We start from the raw sequence: 12,149 nt of genomic DNA on the forward strand, positions 1-12,149 counted from the left end.
CATCTAGATTACAGAGCTGATTCTGCACATCTCCTCCCAACTTCAAGTTCAGTGATGCCACATTGTAGCTTGAAATTGGCCATGGTAGGAGTATTTACACCATGGAAATCAGCAAATGCCTCAAATTAGACTCCTTTTTCCTTGAGAGCTGATTATTAAACGTTTACCAGAACACCATTCCTTCAAAAACATCCCAGGCTCATGTTATTTCCTTCCTCACTAACCTTGTCAACCCTTTATTGGCTCTCCTCTAAGTGATCCCTAAGTATTCAGGTGCTTTATTTTTTGATCCTGGGCCCTCTTTTTCACTCTCTTGTTAGGTGACCAAATTAAGTCCTGTGGCTTTAAATACTCTCATAGTAAGGTGAATCTTAGGCCTGTGACCAATATGGATCAGGTAGTAAGCTGAAGTTGAATTCAATTAAATGACAAATAAGTATTCTCCTTTTGAGAAATTGCTCCTGGCTTGATGTGAGCCCTAATAGAGACTGAATATTTAACCATGGGACACCAAGTGACCGTATGATCTTAGCTGCCCCAAATAAACTGAAGTTATCTGATCTACTAAAAATATAATGATGGGCATGCAGAACAGCCCTCTATAAATGAGTGGAAGTCGTATATATGTGACTGGATGCTAGCGATCTTGAAGACACAAGCAAGTTGAAAGAGTACTTACCTGTTCCCTGTGCTTTGTTGCTCTTACTCTTGATGCATTGCTACGTGTCCCTTGAGCCATACCTATGACCAATTGATTAAGGAAGAAACAATTCAAGTCTAGAACACATATGGTTCCACATGATGTGCTGGCATCATCTGAAGTGGGCTCAGTAGCATTATAGCCCCAATCAGGCATAGGCATGAGGGAAGCAGTGAAGGGAAACCTTCCCAGCAGCAGAACACCAAGCAGTTCATCTGGTTGTCTGCTTTGCCTGCAAAGAACATGGGTAGAACTACAGATCTATTCTGACTCATTGGTAGTAACTAATGGCTTGGCTGGATCACCACTTCTCAACTGGGGTTCCTAGAGGCAATTAGCCATAATGCCCTAAGGTAACCATTTTACGTAATAAATGAACTTACCTTGTATGCATCTAGGTGTGTTCCATCTTGGGAGAATTGAGAGAATAGTCATTCAAATCATTTTCTATATGGTTTACTTCTCTCACAAAACCCAGAGGAAGAAAGGCTGGGGGGAATGTTACAGGACTTGGAAGGAATAAGACAAGGAGATGCGGGGAAGTGTTATAGGGACAGACTCAGAATAGGCACAGGTAAGAGGATGTTTGGGTCTGTGTGAATACTCCAAAGTGCCCCCACCAAAAAGAGCGCTCCCAATAATAAGGTGGATGAGATGACTCATTCTATAGATACCAGTCTACCTCTTCCCCTAGCTATTCCTGTGCTTACCCAATGGGCTCATGAACAAAGTAGCCATGGTGTCAGGGATGAAGGCTCTGTATGGATTCAACATGGACCTCTGATCCGTTTAGCATCCAACCTGTCAACAGCAGAGACCAATCTTGATCTCCCAATATGGAACACTCCCTGGGAGGACCAGCCAGTTTCATTATACTAGACCCTTTCCATCATGAAGGGGACAGCAGTTTGTTCTCACTAGATAAAATGGATCCTTATTCTATGGAGTTGCCTTTTTCTGTCTGTGCCAGTTAATTTTATGTGTCAACTTGACTGGGCCAAGTGATGCTCAGACAGCTGATAAAACATTATTTCTGGGTGTGTCTGTGAGGGTGTCTGGTAGAGATAAGATCACCCTCACCAGTGCAGATGGGTATCATTCAATCCTTTGAGGGCCTGAATATAACCGAAAGTCAGAGAAAGAGAAATTTACTCTCTTTGCTTGAGACATCTATCTTCTCCTGCCCCTTTCTTTTTGTCCATGCCGCACAGCATGCAGGATCTTAGTTCCCCAACCAGGAATCAAACCCGCAGCCCATGCAGTGGAAGCACAGGAGTCTTAACCACTGGACTGCCAGGGAAGTCCTATTCTCCTGTCTTTTATAGCTGTTGGGTTTTCCCCAATTCAGGACCCAGTGAAGATTGCACATTATATTTAGTTGTCACTACTGGTTTGTCTCCTTCATTCTAGGACACCTCATCCCTTTTTTTAAACTTTCATGACACTGATATTTTTGCAAAGTCCAGGCCAGTTTTTTTGGTTTGCTTATTTGTTGTTTTTGCAGAATGTCCTTCAATTTGGATTTGGATTAGATGCAGGTTTAACGTTTTAGGCAAGAATACTACATAGGTAATGTGTCCTTCTCAGTGTATCACATCAGGCAGCCCATGATGCCAATTTGTCCCATTAAGTTCAGTCCCTAAATAGGGACCTTTCTCCATCATAAAGGTACCATTTGTGGTTAATAACTAATCTGCAGGATGATAATACTTTTAGACAGTATTTCATCCAATCCTTTTAGCATCCATTAATGATTCTTTTCAGAATTATTATTGTGGTGTTTGCAAAATGGTGATTTTGTATTTCTATTATTCCTTCTATATATATTAGTTGCCATTCTTCTGTAAAGTAGTACTTTCCCTTCCCCATTCCCACTTCTTTCTTTTTCTCCCTCCCTCCCTCTCCTCCCCTCCCTTCCCTCCCTCCCTCCCTTCCTTCCTCCCTTCCTTGCTTCCTTCCTTCCTTTGTTTTGACAGTACTAACTCATGGAATTTTTTTCAAGTCAATATGCTAAAATCCACTCTGGTAATTGATCATATATATATATATATATCCACTCTGGTAATTGATCATATATATATATATATTTTAAATAAATCTGTTGGGTTTTTTTTAAGTTATACAATATTTATTTATTTATTTATTTATTTTTATTTATTTATTTATGGCTGTGTTGGGTCTTCGTTTCTGTGCGAGGGCTTTCTCTAGTTGCGGCAAGCAGGGGCCACTCTTCATCGCGGTGCGCGGGCCTCTCACTATCGCGGCCTCTGTTGTTGCGGAGCACAGGCTCCAGACGCGCAGGCTCAGTAGTTGTGGCTCACGGGCCTAGTTGCTCCGCGGCATGTGGGATCTTCCCAGACCAGGGCTCAAACCCATGTCCCCTGCATTAGCAGGCAGATTCTCAACCACTGTGCCACCAGGGAAGCCCCGGTAATTGATCATATTGATGCTCAGATAGTCCCTTTGTGACCAGTGGAATTCTTTAAGCTGACTCCTATATTTTTTTATATGTCCCCATCAATTTATTGAGCTTTTCTTGCTTTCTGTCACATTAAGATGTTCCAGGCTCACCCTTAAATATTTGCTGCCCTAGCCCTGTGGAATCAGTTATTTCTTCAAGGCCCTATTTTCTTTTTAAAAAATATTTATTTATTTATTTATTTATTTAGGCTGTACCGGGTCTTAGTTGCGGCCTGCGGGATCTTTTAGTTGCAGCGTGCAGACTTAGTTGCAGCATGCGGAGTCTTAGTGGTGGCATGCAGGATCTAGTTCTCCGACCAGGGATCGAACCCGGGCTCCCTGTGTTGAAGTCCCGGGGTCCTATTTTCTTTGTTGTTGTTGTTTTGTTTGTTTTAATGGGGAATGGTTTTGAGGAACCAAAATGTAGGTATCGGTGTGCTTTTTGCTACAGGAGTGTCATTGCTTCTTGGCCCTCTCAGTGGATAAAGCTAAGAAATAGGTCTTTAAAATGTCTTTTAAAACACTACATATCAGGGTTTTATTTATTTTGTTGAGTGTGATGGGAAAAATGTTAACAGTGCAGACAAAACTTAAAAATGTATCATGTCTGTAGCCCTTACATTGTGACTAGTCCCCTAAACTGAGGAAAATTTCCTCCAGTATTTGAAACCTATTATTTGATTCAGCAAAGAAGTTGCTTACATCATTGACTAACAAGTGACATTCCCACATACATCTTTATTGTTGAACTTTCCTCTTACTCCTAACATAAATGAAAATATCAATGAACACTTATGCCAGAATTATACTTGCTCATCAATTGCCACCCTAGGTTGGCTTTGGATACAAGATTTTGGCAAAAATCAACTAAAGCATTCTTTGAGAGTTAATTGCGTACAGAGTTTATAATAAAGAGCGTTACACATTTTATTATCATTTGTAAATTGTGTGCTGCACATCCTTTCTATCAATACAATTTATAATAAACTTATGCACATTTATATCTACACACAGACTTTTGGGGGGAGAGCTGGCGGTTAAACTTTTACTAGCACACCACTGATCAGAGGTGACAAATGGCTAGTCCCAGACACCATGGGGACTACTGACATAGTTTGACCCACACAGTGGTATTTAAAGAAACAAATAAAAAACAGAATAATGTGCCAACATTTACAAATCACCTGGAGCCCCTAATTCCCTTGAAGGATCAGATCTGGCCTTGCTGTATTCTCCCATGGCAGTGACACTCAGCCAGCTTGCACTGCTATGGACCCTTCAGCTGGATGTGCATGCTCAGCTTGCCACAATCCCCACCACTCCCTATTGTCCTCCCAACCTTGTGATTGAGCACCAAATGCCATGTTTCCCTATGTATATGCTTATTTGTCCTCTGTCAGCACAACCTGAACCGCATTTCAGTCTAGAAACCTGGCAACCTCAGACTTGATTTATAACTTAATTAGCTTTCCTCCTCTATTGATTTAAGTCCCATTGACCCACAATTATTTCTTATAAGAATCACTTAAAACACATGTGAAATGGCTCTGAAACTATTAAAAGCCACCAAATGGAAGATATGCACATTAAGATGCTCATAATGTCTAACATCAGTTAATGTTATACTTTATTAATAAAAATCTATTAAAATTCAATTTGTTACATTTTCAGTAACTAATGACAGTAAATATATTTATTATTAATCTTTTCACTTGTATCCTTCTTGCCATTCTTTCTCGCTCTTTTTTTCTTCTTTGTCTTTTTCCATCACTTTAATCTTACCTCTCAAATACAATGTCAGTAATGAGGTCATTACATTTTTCTATTAGAATTCATATTTTGGTCTTAGTTTTGGCCTAATTTAAACACTGACATTATAGATGCATGCTAATTAGCCCGAATGGCCAAATCCCCCACCAATTAAGCTAATGTAGACATTTCAGGTTATTTCAGTTACCCTGTGTTAAGGTTAAGAGAAAAATGTGATGAATGTGATATAAAGTCATCAATTCCAAGACAGCCTGTCATTTCATAATAAAACTATTTCTTATTATGATATCATAAATTCAGTAATGTTTCAAATCCTTTGCACTCTGAATTTAGACATTTATACCATAATTGCCACAGATTCTTTATATTCCACTTTAATGGTTAGTTGGGTCTCTGGGAGAGAAGATTTTCCTCGTACAATGATGAGTCAGTTTAATTAATTAACTAATTAATTTTAAAATATATTTATTTTTTATTTTTTTGGCTGTGCCGCATGGCTTGCAGGATCCTACTTCCCCAACCAGGGATTGAACCCGGGCCCTCAGGTGTGAGACTGCGGCATCCTAACCTGGACCACCAGGGAATCCCCAAGTCAATTTAATTAAAAAAGAAATATGTTGTATTAGTTCCTTGTATCAATGCACATAAAACCATTTTGTGTTAACCCCATCATACAAAGTGTCTTGACTTTCCAGTCTTAAACTTCCAAATGGACCGAGTGCTAAAAGTTCTTTCGTTAATTATCTATTAGTAATCTGGGCATATTTACCCATGGGAGTAATGTTATAAGGGACTATTACATTCCCAGGCTAGTCCCTCATGTAGTCAAACATAGTTCTACTGGTATTAATCTAAGTTCTGATTTCTGCAGCAGGAGAAGGAGGAGGAGGGAGATGAAGACAATGAGAGGAAAAATGGGGAAGTGGTACAGCGGGGCCGAAGATAGGAGGCAAGACAAGAGAAGGACGTGAAGGGCTAGAAGAGGAAAACTTTCCCTGGGTTTAGGCCTTGCTCTAAGGAAAGAACCCAATGCACTTGGTTTTTGTGACTTCCAATTTTTATTTCTGTATCCCTTCCTCAGGACCCTAGTGCCCTCATTTGGTCCTAAGGTCCCACCCTATCCTCCAAGCTTCAAACCTCCTTCACTAAACACACTCACAAGACTCCCCTTTCTCAATGTGAATATTCTTAACAAGATATTTGGAAAATACCAGTCTAAGAGAACCTAATCATTTTGTGGCGCTCACAGTCTCAGAATGCTGAAGTCCATCATTCTCTACTTAGGGGAATTCCAACCTATCTAACAAAATGAAGCAAAAAAAAAAAAAAAAAAATTAAGGCAATGTTTTGAAGGAAGACGTCTTTCTTGGGGGTCATCCCCTCTGCTGAGCTCCACTAAGTGGTTCCTGGGGTGCACTGTTCTCTCCATTTCTGATCTGACATTTCTCCACCTGCCCCCAGTAGCAAGGACCTAGCCTCTAGCTGGCCCTCAAGGCACGTTTCTGGACTGAACCAAGTAGGTTTTTTGGCTCTTTTTATTTTGTTTTCCCATGGATGGGCATGGGCAGAGCAGAGAGGGCCGGCAGAATGGGGGCTGGGGGTGAAGTGAAGTTGAGGATAGGAAAACCCATGACCTTGTTCACAGATTCCTCGCTGAAATGATCCATAATGTGCCAAAGGTCCCACAGGTTGGACACAGCTACAATGTTAGTAAATGAATGTGACAACATAGCTTTTGTTGCTTAGAATTGGGAAGGTTTTAAAGTAGGAAAAGGAGGGGAAGTTGCTGGCCATGCCGGCAGAGTTTGCAATACTATATGATTTTAAGGATGACTCCCTGTTGAAAAGTGCCATATCTAAGAAGGAGATATACATACAGGTTTGCCAGCCTTGGTGTAACCACATGGGCTTCTCTCTGGATTCTCTCTCCCCACCATCGTGGATGAGTAAACTCTGCTCTGGGGAGGGATGCTTGGCCTCGGTGCTGATGCGAAGCCTCTTCAGACCACAAATAGCCAGGTACTCAGTGGGGAGAATGTTGGTACTGCACAGAGAAAGCTTCAGGTCCCGGACCAGCGTGAAGTTCAACAGGAGTCCCAGCGCAGACGTGTCTGTGAACCAGATGGTCAGGTGGTCATTGTAGCTGCTTTGCTCGACTGCGAGAGGCAGGACGGTTTTACAGCTGCACATCAGGTTGGCCAAACTGTAATCACAATCCCGGATGTCCGCAGAGCAGCTGCACTTCCGAATGGTGTTTTCCTTCGTGAAAATCAGCGTGCTGTTCTGCTGAGCTCTCGCGAGGCAGTCAAGTGCAAAGACGCCCAGTGCACCGATCACAAGGAGGCTGCACCCAGAGGGGGGCGCCATTCTTGCCTCAGGGTGGGCCAGCGAGTTCCCCCTTCACGAGCCGATTCATTGGAACTCACCTGAAAGAAAACGTGCAGCTTTATCACAGCCTCTCGTTAGAAATGTGCAGCTTCCGGAAAAGGAGCCCCCTAAATAACCCGTCTTAAACTTTCTCTCTTGCAGTTCTAGCAAAGGCAGGCAATGCTAGGAGCCCAAGTGCAGGCCATGCTCTTTTCTCAGAACCTCCTGGGAGGCCTCAGCCAATCCCATGAACTCTGCTCACCTGAGCTGTAAAACTCCCCGTGATGTCTGTTGGTAGTGAGACTAACATGCCAACAAGTAAGCAAGAGCAGATGCCGGACAGGACACCTACCGCAGCCTCTCTGCGGGCAGGAATTTGGAGTGATCTGAGTGCGCACATCCTCCAAACTTCCCGTTGCCAGTACTGAACGCCTGTCTACTCTCTGAACAGGCACATATCCGTCCCCCAGCCCCCAGTATCTGACTTCCTGGAATTCAGGAGGCAAACAGTTCCTTGTCGGAATCAGCTACCCACGTGCTACCTGTTAACACAGCATGAATACCGGTGAAACATTTAGTTAATGGTAAACTTCAATTTCTAACTAGACAAACATGCTCCCCTCAATCGTATTAATCTGTTTGTAGGACCATTCATACTTCTCCTGGTCTCCTAGTCCAGTATTAGAATCCACTTTAACTGTGTTACTCGACAATGAAAAGATTAATCACACACCAGTTAATCACAATGATCCTGATTTACCTACTCCTTTCCCAGAACAAATTTTATAAATTGACTTTATTAAATAACTTACTATAGGGCTCCAAAAGGAAGCAATATATAAGCACGGTTAAATGACCTAAATAAGGTAGGAATGCATGTTTAATTTAAAGAGCAACCCTGATGTCCAATTTGGGGGAAAATGCCCTACAGTGCCTGGCACGTAATAGATGTGTGGTCTTCTTTTGTGGTGTGATTGGAATAAGACTCACATTATGAAATAGGGCACCAGGTTTCAGTTTTGCAAAACTAAGGACATTTCTCCTGAGTTAGCTGATGACTGAACAGACAGACCAAACAATACAGTTCAGTGCATCTGTACATATGGTGGTAGGCATGGCAAGATACTGGGGATAAGACCTCTGAATAGGAGAGTCCAGAGCTAGTGATGGCCCCCTGCAGGAAGTGTGGTAAGGAAGGATTGATGGAAGGTCACTCCAGGGAGTTAAACATGTGTCCAAAGAGGATGGTGACAGCAGGAAAGAAGCTAGGCAGACCTGCACCCCTCAGGGAGCAAGATGAGGCTACAAGATGGCAGAGTAAGTCAATGTGAAATCTAAGGTGGGGGGCAGAGCTAAAAACACTGGGGTCAGGTACACAGGCAGGCAGCACAAGTCCATCGTCAGGTTGGTGGAGTGAGTGCTGGGAGATTAAAAATCAGCTCAGCCAAGTAAACTTGAATGGAAGGTAAGACATTGGTTCACAGCAATCATAATCCATTCATTCATTCAACAAATGCCCATTGGGAGTTTACTAGGTGGCAGGCACTTTGCTAGCCCAGGGGATACAGCCCAGAATAAGACAACAAGCTTATGTTCTAAGGGACTTGATTCTGCTTCCAGAGCCCAAGGTGGGTCAGGCCTGTGTATGAGGACCAGAGGCTATGGAAGTAGGGAAGGGGAAGGAGGCAAAGGCAGGAGTCAGGTAAGGCCAAGCAGAAGAAACAAAAATGAACAAGCCCTGGACCCTGCCCCAAGAGCTCATGTGCAAAAGAGGAAGACAAGGAAGGCTGAACCGAGAAAGCTCTCCTGAATGTACACACAAATATAGGATCATAGGAGAGAGGTAGGCTAAAATCCATTCAGGAGACTGGATAAGGCGTTTGATAGTGTTTGTGTTTATTTTGAAGTTGGCACAGGGCTTTCTTCTTTATTTTTTTTTTAAGTATAAGTAGTGTTTTTATTCTTTCTAAAAATGGATTTTTCAAATGGTTTTTTAAATTAATTTTTATTGGAGTATAGTTGATTTACAATGTTGTGTTAGTTTCAGGTGTACAGCAAAGTGAATCAGTTATACATATACATATAGCCACTCTTTTTTAGATTCTATTCCCATATAGGTCATTACAGAGTACTGAGTAGAGTTCCCTGTGCTATGCAGTAGGCTCTTATTAGTTATCTATTTTACATATAGTAGTGTGTATCTGTCAATCCCAATCTCCCAATTTATCCCTCCCCCACCTTTCCCCTTGGTAACTGTAAGTTTGTTTTCTACATCTGTAACTCTATTTCTGTTTTGTAAATAGGTTCATTTGTACCACTTTTTTAGATTCCACATATAAACGATATCATATGATATTTGTCTTTCTGTGTCTGACTTACTTCACTCAGTATGACAATCTCTAGGTCCATGGCACAGGGTTTTCTTAAAGGATTTATTCATTAGTTCATTTTGTAGTAGAAGAAAGGGCTTTGAGAAACATGTAGATCCAGAATTCTCCCTGAATGAGAGGCTTAGGAGTTTTAAATTGTTAGAATGTGGTGGCAAGTACCCCACTTAGTAAGGAACAGTGCATAATTTATTAAATACAGATAATTTTAGATGATCACCTGTCCCAGATTCCACAGGAGGTTTCTAGGACTTCATGTCCCAGTAACCCCATCATCCCAGAACTAGGAATGCTGTCATCAGTATCAATGGCCTGCTCTGACCCCAGCCTTAGAGGGAAAGGGAGGGATGGGCATCTATACATCAGCTGGAACCTGGTGACAAAAGTGTCAGCCTCATTCTTTTAGGTGCTGTTACCATTCAGAGGCGTGCATGGAAGAAGACAAGGGGTAAGAAGGGAAAAAGATATGGATTTCCTGGAGCTCTCCAGTGGAGCTGGAGATCCCCAAAGGGATTTGTGAGCAACTTCCTAGCAGTCAAGGTCCTGGCTAGGCCTCAGCAACAGGGGCGCTGCCTTCTGGACATCAGGGAACTTGAAGGCCAGAACAAGGAGGTCAGACACCTGAAGCCTCATGAAGGGTTACAGAAGGGGACAAGTATCCCTGGTAACCAATTGATGGGGTTTCCACAGAGATGCTAGTTGGACATTTTTCTCCTTCAGTTTTTTAAAAAAATTTTTATTGGAATATAGTTGATTTACAATGTCATGTTAGTTTCAGGTATACAGCAAACTGAATCAGCTATAGATATACATATATCCACTCTTTTTTTAGATTCTTTTCCCGTATAGACCATTACAGAGTATTGAGTAGAGTTCCCTGTGCTATACAGTAGGTTCTTATTAGTTATCTATTTTATATATAGTAGTGTGTATATGTCAATCCCAAACTCCCAATTTATTTCCCCCACCCCTTATCCCCTGGTAACCGTAAGTTTGTTTTCCATATCTGTGACTCTACTTCTGTTTTGTAAATAAGTTCATTTGTACCATTTTTTTAGATTCCACATATAAGCGATATCATATGATATTTGTCTTTGTCTGACTTATTCACTCAGTATGACAATCTCTAGATCCATCCATGTTCCTGCAAGTGGCATTATTTTGTTCTTTTTTATGGCTGAGTAATATTCCATTGTATATATGTACCACATCTTCTTTATCCATTTCTTTGTTGATGGACATTTAGGTTGCTCTCATGTCTTGGCTATTGAGAATAGTGCTGCAATGAACACTGGGGTGCATGTATCTTTTCGAATTATGGTTTTCTCCAGATATATGCCTAGGAGTGGGATTGCTGGATCATACGGTAGCTCTATTTTTATTTTTTTAAGGATCTCCTTCAGCTTTACCATGGATTTCTTTCTTTAGGTTTGTTGAACATGGATTATGAACACCCTACTTTCACTATGTATCTATTCATCTGTGGGCAAATTCCAGCCTGGCATAAGCAGAATGGGCACAGACACATCACATTGCCCCTGCCCCTTGACCTGCTTCTGCCCACAGTAGGAGGGGCACTGTTGGGAAAGACACTTTTTTCTCTGGGGGTTGCTCAGCTTGTAGAAGGGAAATACAAATCTATTGGTAACTGCCTTGTGTCCAGAATGGGTGAGCTTGAGAATGAAGCCAACACAGAGGAAAACAGAGACAAGAAGTAGAGAGACATTCTTAACAATCTTTTTTTCAGCACCCAGATCAAGCCACACCTGACATTCTTCCTTGATTTTTTAAAAATATATGAGCCAAGTTTTTTTCCCTACTCAAGCCAATTTGAACTGGGATATCTATAAGAAGCAATTAAAAGTGTCTTGGTACACTGACATTTGGTAAACCATGCTTTTTTCAGTCACTCGGTAAACATTTGTTGAGCGCTTGCTTTGTGCTAGGCACTGTGCTAGAAAATAAAGCTAGTAGGAGCTTCGTCAAGGGGTTATACCCCAGTCAAAGACACACTGGAACCAATGATCCCGGAGTAATGTGATAATAATTATAATAACAATTTGTATGGGATATTAAATCTGCACCTAGGACTGCCTGGGAGTGGCTAAGTTCATAATATCTGATTAGAGAAATATTTCTTGAGTGGGAAACCTAAAAGTAAAATTACCTATGTAATTAGCATAGAGTAACCAGAATTTTTTAAATCAAAAGTAGGATAGAGAGATTGACAGGATAGGAGGGTGGCAGGGGTGGCAGTGGGAAGGGGCAATCGAGGGGTCCTGTGGGGCTGGAATCCTCTGACTTCGTCTGACAGATCATTTTCTCAGCATCCCAGCTTTTTGTGGGCTCCATCATTGAGATTTGCAGACTGTGTCCTAATATAAGCCCCCTCCACACCCCTAGGGTTGGGGCATAGGGAGGGGCAGAGGGGCGTGAGCTTTATCTGTGGCCATTCTGCTTATGCC

At 41.8% G+C, this 12,149-nt stretch overlaps 1 protein-coding gene across 1 annotated transcript; it reads right to left on the reverse strand.

Moving 5' to 3' along the window:
* Positions 1–3,891: 3,891 nt before the first annotated feature.
* C4H21orf62 (chromosome 4 C21orf62 homolog) lies at positions 3,892–7,706 on the reverse strand. Its single transcript, XM_007183701.2, has 2 exons — positions 7,560–7,706; positions 3,892–7,356 (listed from the first exon to the last, which is right to left on the reverse strand). Exon 2 carries the CDS (start codon positions 7,295–7,297, stop codon positions 6,638–6,640), a length of 660 nt encoding a protein of 219 aa, XP_007183763.2. The 5' UTR covers positions 7,298–7,356; positions 7,560–7,706; the 3' UTR covers positions 3,892–6,637.
* Between the last annotated feature and the right edge of the window lie 4,443 nt (positions 7,707–12,149).

The sequence above is a fragment of the Balaenoptera acutorostrata genome, chromosome 4, assembly GCF_949987535.1.
Source record: "Balaenoptera acutorostrata chromosome 4, mBalAcu1.1, whole genome shotgun sequence".
Lineage (NCBI taxonomy): Eukaryota > Metazoa > Chordata > Mammalia > Artiodactyla > Balaenopteridae > Balaenoptera > Balaenoptera acutorostrata.

Coding starts and splice junctions, on each gene's coding strand:
- C4H21orf62 (XM_007183701.2), bottom strand. CDS start 7,297: ATGGCGCCCCCCTCTGGGTGCAGCCTCCTTGTGATCGGTGCACTGGGC.